The 20,955-nt window shown below is 52.6% G+C and overlaps 2 protein-coding genes across 3 annotated transcripts in view; both read right to left on the reverse strand.

Moving 5' to 3' along the window:
- The window catches only part of ARID3B (AT-rich interaction domain 3B), a 491,508-nt gene extending 485,737 nt beyond the window's left edge, over nt 1-5,771 (reverse strand). For both annotated transcript variants that reach the window (XM_084968799.1, XM_084968796.1), the window contains exon 1: nt 5,726-5,771. The gene's annotated coding sequence lies outside the window, so the exon portion shown is untranslated. The remainder of the gene's footprint in view (nt 1-5,725) is intronic.
- A 4,269-nt stretch (nt 5,772-10,040) lies between these two features.
- Nucleotides 10,041-20,955, reverse strand: part of PML (PML nuclear body scaffold) — a 45,090-nt gene continuing 34,175 nt past the window's right edge. Inside the window, 2 exon segments of the mRNA XM_084968842.1 lie at nt 10,041-14,379; nt 15,456-15,606. Of these exon segments, the coding sequence (XP_084824968.1) occupies nt 13,589-14,379; nt 15,456-15,606 (942 nt within the window). The 3' untranslated portion in view covers nt 10,041-13,588.

A 20,955-nucleotide genomic window follows, 5' to 3' on the forward strand; every position in this document is an offset into this window, starting at 1 on the left:
TTTTTAATTAAAACCACAATCTGTTTAAGTATTTATTGGGTTCTGTGACTTTAATTATTTTCTAGGGAAAAACAGAAAAATCCACATTTGCATATGGGAAGACTCGATTTCAGAGGAAAGTAGCAACCTGTGGCAGTTTGCTGGAGGCAGCTGGGAGGAATTTCGTGAATGGTTCAAATGAAGCTTGACTTTATTAATAAGCTGGGATCCAGTCCACGACCTTCCTCCCAGTGCTTTCATGAAATTAGCTTAACTTGCTGCCAAGGCGCTTTATTGCCATCAAAATTAACAACAGCTCTTCCAGTGGCATCTCATGTAATTATCTGGGTCTGTGCTTGTCTTACTAAAGATGGGAAACTTTCCTGGAAGAGGCAATGCTCCTGCCCGGGAGGAGCAGCATGCTTAGCTATCCTGCCCAGCTTGGGCAGGACTGGTTCTCCCAGAGGGGGAGTCCTGGGAAGCCAGCCCCTCCATGGCAGGGGGAAGCCCAGGAAGGAAAGGCAGGGAATCATTTATGATGCTTCCATCTGCAGATAACAAAATTCCCAACTCAAAGCATTTTAAACTGTTATGTGCATCATCCCACAAGCGGGAAGCAGGGCTGGCTTCAGGGCTGATTGATTCAGTAGCTCAGTGACATTGGTGCACTCGAGTTCTTTCTGTCTCTCTCCTCTTCCATCCTTAATGGGGCTTTGTCTTGAGACTCAGTGGCCATCCGTGTCATTGGAGGGCTTCAGCAGCAGCTGGGGTAACATGCTTCTCTGTAGCAGACTAGTGGGACAGGGAGACTGGATTCTCTTTCCAGAAGCCATTGCCTCTCCTTAGGTCTGATTGACACACACTGGCTCAGGACTCCCCCCCTTTGAGCCAATCCCTGGCAAAGAGGATAGAATTGATTGGCTTAGAGTAATCGTCTAGCTCTGAAATGGATGTTGAGGAGTCAATCCCAAGATTCACTACAAGCAAGAAATCCCCTTCAAATAGAAGTTGGGGGGAGTTCTTGTTGTGGCTCAGCGGTTAACGACCCGGACTAAGATCAATGAGGATGCAGGTTCAATCCCTGGACTTGCTCAGTGGGTCAAGGATCTGGTGTGGCCATGAGCTGTGGTTAGGTCGCAGACTCGGCTCGGATCTGGCATTGCTGTGGCTGTTGGGTAGGCCAGCAGCTGTAGCTCTGATTCGACCCCTAGCCTGGGAACTTCTATATGCCTTGGGTATGCCCTTAAAAAAAAAAAGAAAGAAAAAAAAAGTTGGGGAATTGGATGATCAGAGTAATCTAATACTGTATCAGAATGAATTGAGAGTGACATAGTTATAATGAACCATAGTAGCTACCCCCTTATCTGGAATTAGGCCAGTCCACAGCCTGTGACCAGGGTCAGGACTCATGTGTGATCAGGATCAGGCATACAAACTAGAAGCTTCTCTGCTTTCAGAGAATTCTTGAAAGGATAAAGATCTGTTCTTGGAAATGCCTGTGCTGGGATCCAAAGCTATTTTGGGAGCTGTGGAAGTTTCAGTCTTAGTTGGATATTTATGAACAGGAGATGTTTCTGAATTCAAAGATGTTCCTGCATGACTTCACATCCTGAACAAGTCACCAGGTCTCAGGGCAGAGAAGAGAGGCACTTTACTGTCGAGGTGGAAAACAGGAGGAAGAATTCTACTAGTCTTATGAAGAATACGGAGGTAGCACAAAGGTGCCAGCTTCCCAGATTTGCTGTGCGATCTCAAGCAGCTCCGTGTCCTCTCTCATTCTAAATCCCCACCATGGCGAAGGGAGAAGAATCGGCTAGATGTGCTTGGAGGCCCTTCCAGGACCCCATCGCCCTGGGCTGCTGTGGCTTCAAGAGCAGCTTTGCAGGTTGAACTGGGGCCTCTAGGGGGCGTCTGCCAGGGCTTCCTGAAGGAGGAGGTTTTCAGAAAGTCTGGGGGGCCAAGGCTTGCCCTCCTCCTCATGTGCTGAGAGCCACAAAGTAGCTAAGAAGAATGATTCTGCATGAGGCCTAACTGTAAGCAAAGCTACAGCAGAGGCTGAAGAAACTGAAGCTGCAAAGCAGTTTCGAAGAATCCCCCAGCTGATCCTGTTTAGTAAAAACTCCTCTTCTACTCTTGGGCTTCTTTCCTGTCTGATTTTAATGTGTGTTATAAGTCATTCTTGGCTCATAAAATGGGAACCTCCTCAAATTCTTGAGCCTCCACCCAAGTATGGGCCATTACCTACTTATAAACCTAGCTCTTGCAAAATAGGTTGAAAACAGTTGAGCGTTGTGTAAAGAACTTTCCTAATATGCAGAACTGCCACGTAAACCTGGGAATTTGTGGACTTCGGTCCATTCCCATGGAGACAGAGTAGGGGGTGGTTTGGGTGTTGCCCATGGTTCAACAATTGTGGTTACTATAAGGCGAGATATTTTTCCACAAAAAACCCTACCTGTTGGGACCCAGCAGGTGGAAATTATTATTAATAATTGGCAGGATTCTTTGATGTATAGAGTTGATAATTAATAAAAATTTATATAATTATAGACAAGGTTTATATAAGACAGTTTATGTTCCCACGACCTGCTGATAGTCTGAGGTCAGCCTTACCTCAAAAGCAAGCCACGTGTGAATACCCACTCCCCATTAACGGCTGCTCATGCCTGCTATAGGAGCACAACAGGTAGCTTGAGGCATGAATGTCTGTCACCTTATGCCAAATCTTACTGAAGCAAAAATTAGATACCTATTCTGCTTGCTATTCATTTATCTTCTAAGAATAAAGTACAGTTTGCATGTATTTTCTATGTAATCTTTATTTAAAATCTAAAACTAAAAGAACAGTTTTGAATAATAAATTAGCACTTGTTGTTTTGTATAATCTCGCACAAGAGTAAAATGTATAAAAGTTGATGCTCTCCCTTCAATAAATGGGTCATCTGCAGCATTTGCTGAGGGAGTTTGCTCCAATTCTTTCCGTGCCGTTTGTAGCCCATCCTCCTGTTCGTTGTCTCCTGGCTGCTGGGGCTGGACTCCGGCACTCATGCTGCCGGGTAGTTTCTTTGTTTTCCCTCCCTCCACACCTGTCTCATCTCTTGAGGTCATCAGCACACCTGGGCCCAGGACTTAATGCCCCCAACCCCAACCCCCAACCTGCTGCACACCCCTCAGTGTGGGGGTGGGGTGGGGGAAGTGAGTCCTCTGGGGGCAAAGCACTTCCTGAAGGTCCTCACACATGAGGCTTCCCAGGGGGCAGAAGAGGTGATGTGATTAGCGATTAAATCTCGTCGCTGAATATTTCAAGAGCCTGGTGTGTAGGTCCAGGAAGAAAGGCCAAGGTGGCCCGAGGCTCCTTGGCTGGTGTCGGTGGGGAGAAACAAGTCTTCCAACAGCTTGAGGCCACTCCCGTCTGTTCTGGGACCCTCAGAGGACTTGGGGAGATGCCACAATAAACACGGAGTCACAGACTCCCTCTGCACCCCCACCCCAGTGTGGCCCCCAGCAGAGCCCAGAAGGCAGGGCATAGGGAAGCTCCCCCTCCACCCCTCAGACTCCAAGCTCCTAGAGGGTCACCCAGGGTCTTTGCATCCACTGTCCCCGTCCAAGCCCATGAGGGCACATGGCAGCATGGACTAAATTGAATTTCCTCCTGGGTATCTTCAGTTTCTCGCTGTCATCAGGCTTTTCATTTGTTTTTGGATATGGTTTTGCAGAAGCAGAGCTGAGATAAGGATTCGCACACCGGTGATCCATTAAGAAATGCCTCAGCAAAAAAAAAAAAAAAAAAAAAGGAAATGCCTCAGCAGAAACCGGCAAAGGAGAGACGGGAAGCAGAGAGAAAGGGGAGGAAGCCAAGCCGGGGTGTGATTTCAGGCAATCTCAGCCTGATCCCAGGAAGCTCGAGGCATGATCACACCTCAGAGTTTGTCCAGATTTGGGGGAGGGAAGCTTGGTTTCCACAGACGCCCAGCAGTCAGACATTCGCTAGGGGCTGCCCCCTGGGATGGGAACGTTGGGCATTTCTTTCTCTGAGTGCCTGTAGGCAGAGGGCAGGGCTTGGAAGAAAGCTGCAGGTGGGAGTTGTCAGAAGTAAAGCACACAGAGGCAGAGGGATGGGCATGCAGAAACAGATTGTTCCACAAATAGTTACTGAGTCTCTGCCATGTTACCAGGGGCCCTGCTTGGCCTAGGTGCAGCTAGGAACCAGCTCTCTGCCCTAAGAGCACTTACAGGCTCCAGCACCTTCTGGCAGGTTCAGATCTCTTGCGTGCATGAATCTTGGGACTTCTGGAAGGCTGGTGTCCCTCAAACAGGCTCCATCTGCTCCATCAGGTCACCTGGGGCCGAAGCTGGAAAGACTCTTTGAAGCCTGCACCTGTCTTAGAGGAAGGACAGACTGGGAGCTGTCTGAAGTCACAGAGCATCAGCGCTCAGGGCCAGAGGTCCTCTCTCCCTAACCCCCTTGCTTTATTGGAGAGAAGATAGGCCAAGAGGGAGGTCACAGGGCTGGTAGGGCTGGGACATGCCCAGCATGCAAATTCTCTGAGATGGCCTCCCATCTTGGTCTGGTTTAGGACAGGCTGAGCCCGGCGGCAACCGCGGACCTCCCTGGTTAGGAAGCCCTTGAGATTCTCAGGAGATGTGGCCTCTCCAGTGGGAGAGAGCAGCTGTTTCTGGAGTGGGACAGGTGCCCCCACTTCGGGTCTCTTGTATTAGCCCCCTGTAGTCCTCTTCCAGGGCTCACAGGCACCAGAAGTGGAGCCATGCCCAGGCCTGGGAGGGATGGAAATTGTGTCCTGGATTGGAGCAGCCCTACTGGTGGCATGCTGAGCACCGGCCAGGGCAGAGGTTCTGGGGGAAGGAGAGCCCTCCCTCAGGTGGGTCATGGCCCAAGGCAGAGCTGCCTCCAGTCTGCACCCAGGCAAGTCTAGTGCTAATGGCCACGTCTTGGTGACAGCCAGGTAGAGTTCACTGCAGAGGGATCCAGAGCAGCCGATCAGGGGTTAGGGGGCCATACCTGCTTTTTCACTGGCTTCCTGCGTGACCTTTGGAAAAGCCTCTCTCCCTTCTCACTCTGTACGCCTGTCCCTGTCAAATCTGTCCCCAGAAGGGACAGCCCCCTCCCCACCCTGGTTCTTTGCAATGTCCTTTTTGAAGTTCCCCAAATAGGCTTTCCTGCCGCCCATGAAACCAGTGTGGATGTGCTGGGAAGGATGAACCGGTGCATTGCCTGTGATGCCTCAGCCTGTTTCCCTGAGCCCTTATCTCCAGACACAGCTGGAAACTTGATGTATTTATTTGCTTCTCCCAAGACCTCCTCTGTCCACCCCATAGCTTTGTTGTGCCTGAGAAAGTGACCTTCCTGCAGATGTCTGTGTCGGGGAGCCAGCTGGGGGCCGAGGAGGGCGGGGACAGTAGTAAATCCCTCCAGCCTCCAGCCACCGGCAGGGTGACCCCGTCATGGGTAGAGGAGACAGTGGAGGAGGCTTGGAGAGATGCGGACAGAGGCAACCACATCCTAAAAGGACTGAACCCAGAAGGAGGGGGAGAAGGGGAAGGGAGGGGAGGGGGAGAGGAAGGATGTAGCCCACAGTGCTTTCTGGGAGTGAGCACATTGCCTTCTCTTCTATGGTGTTGGATGTTTAGGTTTTTTTGCTTTTTGTTTTTGTCTTTTTTTTTTTTTTTTAGTGGCTGTACCTGTGGCATATGGAAGTTCCCAGGCTAGGGGTCAAGCCACAGCCACTGTAGAAGCAACACCGAGTAGTTATGTTGTGAGCCACATGGGAAGTTCTGTTTTTGTCTTTTTAGGGCCACACCCATGGCACATGGAGGTTCCCAGGCTAGAGCTTGAGTTGGAGCCGTAGCCGCCGGCCTACACCACAGCCACAGCAACGTGGGATCCGAGCTATGTCTGTGACCTACACCAGAGCTCATGGCAATGCCGGATCCCCGACCCACTGAGTGAGGCCAGGGATCGAACCTGCATCCTCTTGGATACTAATCAGGTTTGTTAATGGTTATTTATTTATTTTTTTTTTTGTCTTTTTGCCATTTCTAGGGCCGCTCCCGCGGCACATGGAGGTTCCCAGGCTAGGGGTCGAATTGGAGCTGTAGCCACTGGCCTACGCCAGGGCCACAGCAACGCGGGATCCGAGCCGCATCTGCAACCTACACCACAGCTCACGGCAACGCCAGATCGTTAACCCACTGAGCAAGGGCAGGGACCGAACCCACAACCTCATGGTTCCTAATCGGATTCGTTAACCACTGCGCCACGACGGGAACTCCGGTTAGTTATTTTTTATTGCGCATCACCAATTTGCCAAGTTTAGGGCTTTATGCACCTGATTTAATCCTCACAACTTTCTAACTAGGTATTATCATCCCCAACTTGCATATGAGATTACAGAGGCTAAGTAGTTCATTCAGGGTCACACAGCACTGCTAGAATTTGAACCAGGTCCTTCCAAAACCCACATCCTAACTACCACACATCATCCTGCCCAGTCCCCAAGCAGATGTGACAAGGGCACCCCTTCCACCTACTGCCTCCTCCTTGGTTGGTCCGATTTACTCTAGAACTGGTCCCCTGTGGTGTCAGCCAGGACTTTATGGCTGCGGAACACCAAGAGAGAGTCAGTCCCTAGGCCCTCTGTGCTCAGTCTGCGCAAAGAACTCTGTTTTAGACAATCAGACAAGTGACACACTGGATTTCACAATATCTCCTATCACACTTGTTTGGCCGGAGAGCTTCGTGGAAAATTTCTGTGGTTAGCTAGATAGCTTTTGTAATCTGCTTGGCTACCAAGTTTGGGACATTTATAAAGTTTATAAACTGACTTTAGCATGGTCTACGCAGCTGGTCTTTAAAGGATTCTTCTGGGCTGAGTTTAAGGAAGTTCCTTGAGCCAAGAATGAAGGATTTTTTCCCTCAGTTGGCAGCAAATGCATTTTATAGGGGTGGGTAGAGATCTTCCAAGTTTCTGTTTTGTTTTGTTTTTGGAGAGGGGGACTCAGTTGAAATTCTAGACCCTTCTCTCAGTAGAGTCCCCACTGGCATCTGCTTTGTTCAGGTCCAAAAGGTTTGGAACTGACTCCTGGCTTCTGAGACAAAAATACATGATGGTGCTGCCCCTACCTCCCAACCCTCTGCTCAGCCTGGGCCTAGAGCTGAGTCTAAGACCAAGGCCATCCCAGGAAAGCATGACCTTAGAGACCCCTGCCCATGCTCCCTCCCATCTCCCTGTAGCCTATTTCCACCTCATCCCCACCAGTGAACCGAGCCACTTGGAGGGGCTGACACCACCATGACACTTCTCACTTTCCTTGTAACTGGGGATAGGGCCTTCCCCTAGATCATACATTCTCAACAGGGGCAATATTGCCCCACTGAGGATGAAAATTGGTTTGGGGGAGTTCCCGTCGTGGCGCAGTGGTTAACGAATCCGACTAGGAACCATGAGGTTGTGGGTTCGGTCCCTGCCCTTGCTCAGTGGGTTAACGATCTGGCGTTGCCGTGAGCTGTGGTGTAGGTTGCAGATGCGGCTCGGATCCCGCGTTGCTGTGGCTCTGGCGTAGGCTGGTGGCTACAGCTCCAATTCAACCCCTAGCCTGGGAACCTCCATATGCCGTGGGAGCGGCCCAAGAAATAGCAACAACAACAACAACAACAACAGACAAAAGACAAAAAAGACAAAAAAAAAAAAAAGAAAAAAAAAAAAAGAAAGAAAATTGGTTTGGGGTGGAAAGGGCACGAACAACCTTAGATATTCCAATGATTTCCGACCCTCTAGAGAAGCACAGAACAGATACACAGATAAACAGATACATAGCATAGCTGTGTAAGGAAGAAGTAAAATGATCTCTATCTGCAGATGTATACATCTTGTATACAGAAAATCCTAAGGAATCACAATATTAAAATTTCATTGGGAGGAGGCTTGATGAGGCAAAAAAATGACTAAAAAGGCTCCTCTTGGGGGGCAATAATGGGGGAAAATTTGAAGAAGCATTGTCCTTAAAAAATTAGAATTAGGATAAGTTCAAGCACTGGGACCAGAAGGTTGGGGTATGAGTTATCTGGACCTTGCATTTTGCAACACAGGAGAACAGACCAGAAGGCCACAGGAAGGAGAGAGTGGAAAACCAGTCCCATAAACAAATGGCAGTGCGCCCAGCAGTATGGGCCACAGAGGGCTCCAGCACAGAACTTTGCCACATTCAAGGTTAATGAGCTGCAGCAAGGAACTCAGGCTTCTTGCCCCACTCCCCACCCCACAACCAAGGTAGAATGAGGATGATGATGTAACTGCACAGGGGGTTGGAGAGACTAAAGGAGGGGAGACTAAAGGAAGAAGAAGAGAGTGTCCAGCATGGAGTTATCTTTAGTCATGTTAGATGGGAGCTTAGTCACCTGGTTGTCCTGGGGACTCTTACCCTGGGATGGGATGGGTCATTGTCATCCCCGCCCCCAATCCCTTGGGGTTCAGTGAGCTCAGATGGAACCTCTGCTGGGTGCTTCTAGAAGAGGATGCTGGGAAGGGAGTCCAGCTCCACCTGGGGCTCCACATTAGGGGTCCTCCTCAGAAGTTCCTGCCCATCTGTCCTCAGGTTCATGGACCTTTCTGTTGTTAAAGTGACAGCAGTAGCCTGAAGAGTGACTCTAACTCCGTTTCTGATGAAATTCAATTCCTAACCCGAATCACCAAATATGACCCTAAACTTGATATAACCCCAAATATGAACCTTAGCCTCACCCTGACTCCTAAACCTACCCCATCTTACTCCAGTTCTAACCTGGGCCCTAACCTTAGCTCTAACCCTCACCCATAACCCTCACTCTAATGCCACTGATGTTAGAATGAAGGTTAGAATTAACTTGCTCATTACCACAGTCATAAGTTTTGCTTTACCTGTGTTCCTTCTGAACTTGTAGTTACTTCATATTTGTCCTTCAATTAGACCTTTAATGAATTCCATCTTAGCATCCTTCTGAGCAACCATGTTCCAGAAATCATGGTGTTATGTGCCTGTGGCACAGGGACGTTCATAGGCCAGGGACTGTAACCCCCTCACAGCAGTGACAACACCAAATCCTTAACACCAGATCCTTACCAGAGAACGCCTATATTTTTTCTAATAGATGTTAAAATAAATTGCAAACGGTTAACATGTTAAAAATTTCCCCAGGCACCCTCATATACCCCATAACACCGGAAGTATTCTTGGCAGCTTGGAAAAGACGGCTGCCGCTGAGAGTCTTAACCCCGCGCACGCCCGTTCCCCATCCCCTGAGAGCAGCAGCCTCAACGGCAGGCCTGGCAGGGCTGCAGTGCCCTCTGCTGGCGAGTCTGCGAACTGCTCTAGTAAAGCCTCTCTTCTGTCGGGGAGGGGTCCACAAAGGTTGATTCTCTCTGGCTAGACTTTTGGTGTCTCTAGCTGTGCAGTTCCCTTAATTGTGAGGAGTGAAGAAAGGTGAGAAAGGACCCCTTGCTTTAGGTATAGGGGCTGGGGCACCCGGGCCGTGGGGTGGAGACAAGCCTGAAGTCAGAGGAGGTGGGAGCAGGCGGGCTCTGTGGGAAGGAGCAGGAACTCTGAGTTAGGGAGAATTGTCAGGGTTGGTACCAGGGGTCAGAGTGAGTCTTGGGTAAGAATAACGGTGGAGGTGGGGCTGGCCAGGGGTGGACGAGGTGAGGCGGCAGGGGAACAGCTGGACTAGGACCTCGAGCAATGTAAAAGGAAAAGGGAGCTTGAGGTTAAAGCAGATTTTCAAGTGACCTTCCTGGAGGTGTCAGTGAACTTATGGGCCTCGGAGGAGGGCCCTAGAGTAGGGGAGGGCTAGGCAGTACTGAGCTGCCACAAGAAGGCTGTTCTGTCTTCCAGGTCTATGTGGCTGAATCCTCCCATCTGGGTGTTTCAGAGCCACAGAGCCACATACCACTCAGCCACTCCAAGACAGACTTCCTGCTTTCCACCCTGGGACCCAGGACCCCCACCGCCCGCTTGTCTGCTCTGTCCCAAGTCTCGTTCTTTATTCCCCTGAAGACAAGCCCATGTTCTTTGTTTACTAAGATCCAATATCTGTTTATTTTTCTTTAACTTGTAAAGCCAGAACACTCATCTTGGAGCTGTAAAATAAGATCATACATTGGTATGGTTCTTCATATATTAAAAGGCTATTTTCACACACATCTTCTTATCGGTTCGCACAAGAGCCTAAGAGGTAAAAATGACCCATATTATCCCTGAGCCTGAGCATCAGCGAGTTTGATGCACCAGACTGGAGTCAGAGGCAACTGAACAAGGACTGAAACTCAGTGTCCTGACTTCTAGCCCAGTGAGCGTGTGGTTATTTGACATGGATGAACCTGAGATGGAATTCAAAGATGAAGCCCAGGAATTATGTTTGGATCTGTAACCAGAGACCACTCCAGGACTGGAATTTGGGCATCCAGGATAGGTAGGTGGGGTTGAGGATAGTGGCACTGATCAAGTCACATAACCTGGCTCCTCACCCAGGCTGGGAGGTGGAGGGGATGGATGGCACTGATTCCTTCACTGCTGGTGCCAGGGAACTCCTTGCAGGTACTAATGAGAACTCCAGCTGTGACATCCAGGGTACAAGACTGCCCAGCAGGAGGCAGAAGTAAAGTTCCTACAGTCCTTGGTCTCTGGTCCTTGACTCCTCTAGCAGGTAGGGTTTTTTTTGTTTTTTAATTATTACTCAGTGAATTTATCACATCTGTAGTTGTATAATGATCATCACAATCCAATTTCGCAGGATTTCCATCCCACAATAGCAGGTAGTTCTTAAAGCTGGTCCTTTGTTCCCTCCACATGGCTCCCCCACTTTGGAGATGATCCCAGGCCGGCCTGCCCTGGTCTCCCCACTTGGAATGGGGGTTCATATCCTTAAGGCCTTCAGCACCAAGCAATGAGGGGCTCTCAGCTGAGTCCTGAAAGACCCCCACAAAGAACAGCTGTGCCAGCAAGTCCCCTCTTCACCAGGCAAGGAGCTGCTTAGTGGCTCCTGGGTGGGCTGAGTAGCATTTGCGACTGGTGGATCAGGCTTTGAAGATTCGCATCTTTATTAAAGGCTGTGACAGTGGAAAGAGGACAGGACAGCCCTTTGCTATAAAACCTGTGATCAACTCCCTAGGAAGAGAGAAAGCACTGCGGGCCTGGGCTTGGAGCTGGAAATCAGTGTCCTGGGTGGGGCTGAGGGGAAGATGCTGGGAGGAGAGGCCCAAGCACTGCCTTGCCGCTGCCAAGATGGTCATCACAGCCAGACTGAAGGTCCAGCCGCCTCCTCCCCTCACCAACCAGCCGGTTCTTACTGAGTTTCAGAGCCAGGGCCTACTTTCAATCAGAATCTTATTTTAAATGCCTCAGAGTTAGAGCCAGCACACTCACATGGCAGCAAGTTCCTATGTGATCCCTTAGTGGGTCTTTAGGGCACCTGCTGGACAAGGCTGGGGGTGTGGGCACACAGACTTCACCCATGTGAAAGCAGAGGCCACGGAGGTGGGAGGCCTGGGCTACATCTAGGAGGTATCCCAGGATCAGGGAACTGAGGAAGAGAGATGGGGGGGGGGGGAGGACAGGGGTTCTGCTAGCCAAACCTGCCTGTATTCTGCTGCTGACCTCCAGTGGGACCACAGGTTTAAGGACCTTAGCTTAGGGCTGAGGCCAAGGGTTCAAGAATGAAAACTGGAGTTCCCGTCGTGGCTCAGCGGAAATGAATCTGACTGCATCCATGAGGACGCAGGTTCGATCCCCGACCATGCTCAGTGGGTTAAGGATCCAGCACTGCCGTGAGCTGTGGTGTAGGTCGCAGATGCAGCTCGGATCCCGTGTTACTGTGGCTGTGGTGTAGGCCAGCGGTCCCCAGCCTGGGAACCTCCTTATGCCGCAGGTGAGGCCCTGAAAAAAAAAAAAGGAAAGAATGAAAACTCCCTGACCCCTTCTTCAGAGGCCTGCTGTTCTCTCCTAAAACCACAGAATGGCAGAGCTGGATGAGAGTTCTGGGACCATGGGGGCTGACCAACCCATTTTATAGGTGACCATGGGGGAGTTCAGAAAGGGGCCCTTTCCTGGGTGACCTTCAGCAGGGCCAAGGCTAGGACTTTCTTCGTTGCTCCACACTGCCTTGCCTCGGAGGAGCAGTCTGTCAGAGCAGTGGTTCTGAAACTTGGCAGCCACCAGAGTCACCTGGAGAACCTGCTAAAACAGCTTGCTGGGGCCCACCCCAGAGATTCTGATGAGATGCAGAGGGGGCCTGGGCTCTGTGCAGAGAGTAGTGTTGGGCTGCAGGCCACTCCTTGGTGGAGCTGGGCAGGCAGTGCAGGGAGTGCACAGGGCTTTGTTGAGAGGGGCTGGTGCCTGAGGACCAAAGGCAAAGTCTCAACTAAAGGGAGGCGTTGATGTGGCCAGGAGGAGGGAAGAAGGCTTGGAAGGGTCCCAGTCTGGAAGCAGGGACAGGCATGGAGCAGCACCCCCTGTCTCTGCTGAGAGGAGGCCCTTTGGGAGTGAAAATGCTCCAAAGGGGAGATGAACAGAACTGCCCCCAGGCAGGCAGAACCTAGCCCATGAAGGGTGGTCTGTTTTTTTGTTTGTTTGTTTGTCTTTTTGCTATTTCTAGGGCCGCTCCTGCAGCATATGGAGGTTCCCAGGCTAGGGGTCTAATCGGAGCTGAAGCTGCTGGCCTACGCCAGTGCCACAGCAACTCAGGATCTGAGTCGCGTCTGCAACCTACACCACGGCTCATGGCAACGCCGGATCCTTAACCAACTGAGCGAGGCCAGGGATGGAACCTGCAACCTCATGGTTCCTAGTCAGATTCGTTGACCACTGAGCCACAACGGGAACTCCAAGGGTGGTCTGGTTTGAAAAGCACTTCCGTACCCAGGTGGGGCTGATCCTGGGTGCCACTGGTGTTGCAGGTCGTGTCTGTGGGTGCTGTCAGCAGGTCCCCTGGGGCTATGGCCAGAACACTTGTGGGAATGGAGGTTCAGTGGCTGGGGCAGGATGGGGGCCACTTAACCAGAGGCCACACCTTCTTCACCTGGGAAGGCTGTTGTAGGGGCAGAGCCAGGGGTCCAGTCAGCTCACTCACCGATGCTTCCAGGGCCCAAGCTGATCTGGTGGCCTCTTGATGAGTGGCTGCTTGGGCTTGGAACCTTCTCTGTAGGGTTGTTATTTTTTTTCTTGTCTTTTTAGGGCCACACCCATGCATATAGCATTTCCCTGGTTAAGAGTCAAATTGGAGCTTCAGCTACCGGCCTACACCACAGCCATAGCAATGCCAGATCCCGACCACATCTGCAGCCTACACCACAGCTCATGGCAACATGGGATCCTTAACCCACTGAGCGAGGCCAGGGATAGAACTCACCTTCTCATGAATACTAGTCGGGTTCATTACCGGTGAGCCACAACTGGAAAAAAACTGTGGGGTTTTTAACAGGAGGGGAATCTGGTCCCAGAGAAGGAGAACTGATTCTAGACCAAATGACCGGGGGTACCTGGAATGCTGTGAGGGGAAGGCCTGCCTCAGTGGCCCCATCCCTCTCCATCCACAGAAAGCCAAGCCAGTCGTCCAGTCCTCTCAGCTCTCCTGGGAAGCCCTTTCCACCAAGCTGTGGTCAGTGAGGAGGCTGGAGCTGCCTTCTGCCTTCGTGGAGGCCAGCCCCTCCCGCAGGCCTTTGTCGAAGTAGGTGCCCAGAGCCTGCAGGTTGAAAGCAGACTGGGTGGGGGGCGATGAGGGACTCTGAGGGCTCAGGAAGCAGTTGTACTTCTTCAGGCCCTCTTGTGGGTCATGATGATGTGCAGTCACCAGCTCCAGGAAGCTGACCTTGTGGAGGGCCAGCAAGCGGGCCTTGGCCCGGGGCAGGACGGCTGCCCGCACCAGAGGCTGCAGAGATGAGAAGCACTGCAGGCAGCTGAAGGAGTGGATGTGCGGGCCCAGCTGGGGGCCCGGGGTCACCTCGAGGAGGCGGCACAGGTCACGCATGGTCACCACGGATGCCAGGGCACTGCGCGTCTCGTTCATGTTTCTTGCCAGGTAGGTCTCGGCCAGATTCTTGAGTTTGAAGCTGCTGGCCCCAGGCACGCACTCCCGGATGAGGGGCAGGATGGCCAGGAAGCCAGAGATGGCCTTCCGGAACTCCTGCAGCCTGTTCATGTCCTCCAGGGCCCGGAAGAGGCTGGGGAGGCCAGGCCCCCACAGCTTATAGCAGGCGAGGATGGGTTGGCGCATGTTGCCCAGGAAGTGCAGGAAGTGCTGCAGCCCCACCTCCAGGGAGACAGCCTTGGAACGGATGGTGAAGGCTTCGGGCTGGATGAGCATGCGGAACTGGCTTTCTTGGTTCACGGCCGCCAGCTGGCTAATTTTCTGGGCTGAGCAGGAGAAAAGGGCAGCGTGAGGCCCCAAGGGCACTGGGGGGCACCACCTGAGAAACAGGGGGTCCTCCAGGGCTGCCAATCTCACCATCCAGAGACCCCACCTTGGGGCTCGCTAGTAGGAATCAAACATCAGCCATAAATGCAGCTCTGACCTGGGCTCTGATGGAGACAGGGGTCAGAAGGGGAGGGGGGCTGCCCTCACTCACCCCTGGCTCCCCAGCTGGGAGTCCAGCATCCCCCAGCCCTGCCACCTGCCCGACTTCGCCAAATCTTTTCATTCCGGGTCCCTTCTGTCTGTCTTCTGCCATCCTCCACCCACTTACATGGGAGACCCCTCAGTGTTTCTGCCTAGTCCTCTGCTCCCTTTCCCCTGGCTCCCACGCCCATCAGTCACTGAGCTGAGGCTCCCAGCCATCGGAGCCCCCGGCTCAGACAGCACACCTGCCCGGTCCCCTCTGCTGAATATGGCCCACAACATCCCAGTGAGGTCTGCAAACTGCTTCTTTGTCCTGTGGAAACACTTGCTGCTTCTGTCCGCCTGGGCGGACCCCACATTGAGTCTAGACCACAGGACAGGGCCTGGCCTTCTGCAGGGCCAGGGCAAGCGCTGTGGGGGAGACGGAGAAGGGGTCATCGCTGTGCCCATGACTCTGCTGGCCTCCCTGTGCAGCCCCCTGTGGAACGAAGGGGCCCTGGACTCAGAAACATGCAGCCACAGCCTACGGCCGTGCTCAGATTGCTGGTCTTACTGCAGCGACTCTAGTATTGCGCTTCTGTTCAGAAGTGTGTTCCCAAGGCTCCGTAAGAGAAGTGCCGGTGGGGGGAGGGAGCTCACAGAGGCTCTCACCTCCTGCCTTCAGGCACTGGTCAGAGCAGACGTCCTTATTCAGGGGACCAAGTTCAAACACCTGGGAGGCTCAGGGGTGGCCCAGTGCTCTGCCCGCTCTCTGGCTGCAGCCATCAGCCAGCGCTCAGGGCTCTCCTGGGCTCGCAGATGGCCCTGCCTGCACTTAGCTTGGGGACTCAGGGACTAAGGTAGAAAGGGGTGGGGGGGCCACTGGAGAACCCACTTTCACTGTCAATCTTGAGGTCAAAGAAAACCAGGGGCCTGTCTTCTGCTCCGGAGTTGATGAGGCTCTCGTCCAGGACCCCGAGGGAGCTGGGGCCCTCCAGCTGGAGGTCACTGGCCTCGCTGCTGCTGTTGTCCTGCTCTTGGGAGGACTGCAACACAAAAAACCAACAGGTCAGGGGGTCTGGGGCGGGGGGAGGGAGCACAGTGGCAGTGCGAGCCTGTGCCTGTGAGCCGGTGTGGGTGCCTGTGCGTGCATGAGTGTGTGCGTGGCTATGGGGGGCACCTGTCGGGGAGGGCCTGTTCCTGGGAAAGGGAGTGTGTGAATGGATGTGCATGTGTGCCTGTGAGGGTCGTGTCTGTTTGTGAACCCAGGTAGGTGGCGTTAGTGCGTGAGTAGGGTGAGATCATGTGGCTGAGTGGGTGAAAGCACGTGTAGGAATGAATGCAAGTGTCAGGTGTGTGTTCTGGGTGTGCACGAAGGGGTGTGGATGTGTGGCCCTGTGTTGACACAAGTGTGTGTGGACGTGTGATACGATACAGGAGCGTGCACGTGGGTGAGCAGGGCTGGGTGGGGAGGCTCAGGGAAGGGGCTGCTGCCCTGGTGGGCAGGGTGTGTCTGCTCCTCGCTCCATCTCTCTGAGCCGACTCAGGAGACATACCATGAGCCTGGGATGGGAAAGGAGCCGCATCTCAACCTCTAGGTGTTTCTCTGGAAGGGGCCAGGGCCTGGCTTTACTTGTCCCCCAACAAAGGGGACAGAGGACTGCTTGGCCTCTGGGACACCACCTCTAGGGGGACACACATAGCCTGACCATGAGAACAGTTGAGAGAAGGCTCAGAATCTAGGGGGCCCCCATCATTTGGCGTCTAGGAACCAGCTGCTTAGGGAAGCCTGAGGCCGGGGCACCTCCTGGCTGGGCACCTGGCAAGTATGCTGTTTGAAAGGCCTTGGGGTCGGGGAAGGGCTCCGGCTCTGAGAGTCTGGGGGGAGGGCTCTAGAGGGAGGTGGAGCCTTTCATAATGCAGAGAGTGAATTGTCATCATTTGCACACCTGCCAAAGCCAGTCGTTCCATCTTTGGTGGCCTGCTCAGAACCTCCTGTGAATGCCATCCTCCAGACACTAGGAGGAAGTGACAAGGCCAGGGCCACAGGGACACTGCTGAGACAGAATCCAGAGCAGGCCTCGGATCTTTCCCCCTTAGGGACTGCCCATGGTGGCTGATGGCCTCCCTGAACTTTGGTGTCTGGCTAATGTCCCTGGCCTGGGGCGGAATCAGCAGGCTCTCTTAGGCCCTCTCCAGGTAAAACTTCTGTTTTATCCAGAAATTTCAGCCAAGAGCAAAGTCTTTTCTAAGGACAATTAAAAAGTGCTGATTTCCCTGGGAGTGGCTGATTACTTTATTTGCATTTCATAGCCCTGCCCCAGGCTCCCCAACTTCCTCCTAGTCACTGATATAAACAGACATTCACCACGAGTCTCTTCAGACATAGTTTTGCTTAGAGCAGTCTGTGAGTTCTGGGACTTTATACCCCCCCCCCCCCAGGCCCTCATTTGACAAAACACGTCGTCAAATGCCTTGCACGTATCTGGACCCTCGATTGGCTGATTTAGCATGTCTTGGTCTGAGTGTCTGGCTGTCAGGGCTCCCCGACCTGCCTGTTAAGGAGCCTTCTCCAAGGCATCTTCCTTAAAGTTGGCAGCTGTAGCTGGGAGACTCCAGTGCCATCTCCAACCTTCCAGCGCCTGTCCCGTTCACAAGGCAGGGTTGCTCTCACGCTTGGGCTGGTAGAAAGAGTTGGACTCCCCTCACTATGTCCTCCCCTGGGCCTCAGCTGCAGAGCCGTCCCCTGGCCAAGTCCTCTCTGCCACCCACCGACACGGCACACTGGACTTTCCCTTCTTCTTTCTGCTCCAAACATTACTGCAGAAGCCCTTGCAGTGGCCCTCAGTGCTTCCGCCTGTCTTCCTTCGGGCAGTGTCTGTTTAGGTGACAGGGCCACGGTCTTCTCTTTGGATATTCTCTTCCAAGAGTCAAGCTCCCTGGAGGGCAGCACAACTGCATTTTGGAGCCAACTCCCCCATTTTTATACCAGGGTCATTTATGATGGCCATGAGAACCTCGTTTTGGTTTGTTTGTTTGGTTTTTTTTTTTCCTTGGAGGCTGCCATGGTCCCAGGGTCATTTTGTCTTTCATAGTCACGGAAATAGCCTTTTTTGTCCTGAACTTACTGAAGGCCCCGATGGCTCCCTTATTAAGAGGGCACCCCTTTCTGCTGAGCTTGTCAAGGGGTTAGGGGGAAGGCTGGATCTTCTTGCCCTGACTCCTCTTCCTCCTGAATTCCTCTTGCTCTTGGGGACGTCCAGCAAGTGTGGCTATTCCATGGCGCTGGTCTCACTGGAATGCCTTCCACCAGACTCTAGTCAACTGTAAACAGAATCCCCTCTCCCTGCCTTGAATCCCAGCAACGCAGCTGGAAAGTACTGACACATGTTCTAAAGACCCAGAGTTAACAGAATGAGCACCTAGAGGTTCTGGTGCAGGATGCCTTTCTGCTCCTGCTCACTAAGGGCTGCCTCCACTGTTCTGCCTCATTCCATAACCAGGATGATGGGGAGGGGCACAGAGAGGGATAATGGTAGGAACCAGAACCTAAGATAAGAGTCCAGGAAAGCCTGAGATTTGCTGGGAAGGGAAGGGAATGGCAGCAGAAGGCACAGGAGTGGAAGAGCCCATGTGAGAGGACGGAAAGTGAAAAGTGGGGAAAGGCTTTGAAGGGCCAGGGAGTGGGAGATAATGAGTGCTAGAGTGAAGGGGCCTCCGGAGGGTGTGGGTACCACTGTGAGTTAGGTGTTGGATTGCCTAGTCATCTTCGAAAGATTCGAGTAAGCCATGGATACTTGGTTAATGGGCTGTGTTTCTTTGACTTCAAAGTACTGACACATCTTCTAAAGACACAGAGTTAATGGAATGAGCACCTAGAGGTTCTGGTGCAGGATGTCTTTCTGCTCCTGCCTCCACTGTTCTGCTTCATTCCATAATCAGGATGATGGGAAGGGGCATGAGCTCGGACTGAGCCATACGCGACCCAGGATTATTTTAGAATACACAGACAACTAGGACACACATGCAGTTGGGTTCACAAGCTATATTTCACTTCATCACTGTCAGCCTAGCAGATCAACTGCATCCCAACTCAACACAGCAGGTGTAAGGGCCGAACCAAGGGTGCTCATGGGAAGCAGCTGGGTGGACATCTCACCTTCCAGAAGTCTAAGGGGTTCATCTGGAAAGATCCAGCGGCTCCTCTCCCCGCCTGGATCCTATTCCCACATGTGCACGTCACCTCTGTTCACGGCTGATACACACACAAATGAGCAGCATTTCTGACACACATGTGCAACTGAATCCCCTAACTTAGTGGTTCTCTACTTTGGTTGTGCATTAGCAGCTTAACAGAATCTTGATGTCTGGGTGCCTCCCAGACCAAGTCAGTTAGAATCTCTAGGTGGGACCCAGGAATTTGTCCTTGGTAAATCCCCCCGAGTGGTACCAGTGTGCAGCCAGGGTTGAGAATGCCTGTCCTAATTACCAACCATGTTTTAGCATCAACAAATCAGACGGGAGCCGAGCTCTTTAATATTCCCCATCCTCACCTGCGGTATCTACCTAGTATCCAACATGAGGCTAATCAAGAATCCTCAGCGCCGAGTGTAAGCAACAGCTGGGATCCATTTGGCAAGACACAAGCCCTGCTGTATTTGGCAGACACAGAACCCCAGCTTTTGCAAAGTCTGAAGGTCCCAGAGAGAGCGGGCATGTTGTCTGTGACCTAGGCCATCCCATTAGATAGCTTGTGGCTCCTACGGCCCCTCTGCAGGCTGTTGCTGCCCACTAGGCGCCAGCAGGTGTGGCTCCCAGCTTCTCAGCAGAGCACAGGCTTCTTTTTCTGATACACTCACCAGCATCACGGCCCCTCCCCAGGTCAGCTGCTCCCCACAGGCCTCCCTTCCACTTCCGTCACCACTACCACTTCTTCCAGGGGTTGCCCCCTTGGCTGGGCCCCCTGCTGCTTCCACTAGGTCCTGCTGCTACCAGGCACTGAAGTGAGTCATCTGTCACAAGAGTGGGTAAGAACATCTATCTTTTTTCTGCTTTGTATCCCAACACAGGGCCCAGGGCAGAGGCATGGCTGACCCACCTCCTCACCCCAGGTCTCCAGCCTCGGACCTGGGTCTCACCCCTCCACCCTAAGGCCACAGCCCCAGTGCCTCTTCCAGCAGTGGGAAGGCCTCCTACAGAGCACCCCTCCTGCTCAAGCTGCCTCTCCCTGAGCCCTGACCAGCATGCCAGATCTGTGCCAGAGCCCCCACGGCTGGATTCCAGCCACTCACACAGCCACAGCCCAAGGGTCAGGGGGCTACATGCCCAGGTACACTTGGCAAGTGTGGTATCTTGGCAAGTGTGGTATCTTAGCAAGCTGGGATTTTACAACCCTCACACACTGGCAGGCTAGACTGAAGGCCAATGAGAGGGGAGGGCATAGGAGCCTGGAGCACCCTGCCAACGTCACACCGTCCCCTCCCTCTAAGGGACTGTGGGAGAACCAGGGTTCTGGAAGGGGGCACAGAATGTGGGTGAGAGATGCACTTAATTAGCGGTATCTAATTTGTTTTCTTAAAAAAATTTTTTTTTCAGTAAGCATCCCACTCCTGTAATTGTTAATTTTAAAACCTGTGTCTGAAAACCACGTCCACTAAAGCAGGGAGTGTCTGGCTCTCTCTGGTCGCAAAGGTGAGCAGCTGCTTCTCATCATTTAATTCTTTGTGATCTGAAATGTGCTGCTCCTTCCTGAATTGGTCACCCTGAGACATCACCTAGTGGCCTTGCTGACCGCGGAGGACTAGACCCCCCCCACCCCACCTGCCACACATACACCCAAATGCTGTCATTTTCAGTGCCTCCCCCTAACACTCAGGAAGTTTGGGGAGAGCAGTGGCCTTCCCATCCTTCTCTCGCTCTTTCCTTCCTGGTCTTGTCTCCACCCAGTGTCAGTTTTGCTTTAATTTTATCAAGATTATGGGATGAAAGAAGTGCCCAGATTTCAGAGGAATTTAGAACATGGAAAGAAAGACAAGACTCAACAGGTGACTGGCTGGGAGAAATAACAAAAAAGGGGGAGGTGGGCCTGGGCCGCTCTGGGGCCTCAGCCTCTGTGACCGCACAGATGGTGATTTGCTGAGAGGAGAGGAAGGGAGTCTGAGGATTCTGTGGGGTATCTGAGTGCAGATGTTGGCAGGCCAGCGGCTCTACTGGCCTGGCGGGCAGGAGCCTGTAGTGGCTGTGGATGCAGCCGAGGGCAGGGTCAGCGTGCACAGACTAAAAAGAGAGCCTAGAACCTAAGCTGGAAAAACAACACTGAAAAGGACAGAGAGACCTGAAAGGGTAGTGAGGAGGAGCAGCCAAAGCTGCAGGGGAACCTCCTGAGCCCAAGAAAA

The sequence above is a fragment of the Sus scrofa genome, chromosome 7 (genome assembly GCF_054392235.1).
Source record: "Sus scrofa isolate SSC_HxYL_T2T_F1_AM1 chromosome 7, Sscrofa_HxYL_maternal_Yorkshire_Landrace_v2.0, whole genome shotgun sequence".
Lineage (NCBI taxonomy): Eukaryota > Metazoa > Chordata > Mammalia > Artiodactyla > Suidae > Sus > Sus scrofa.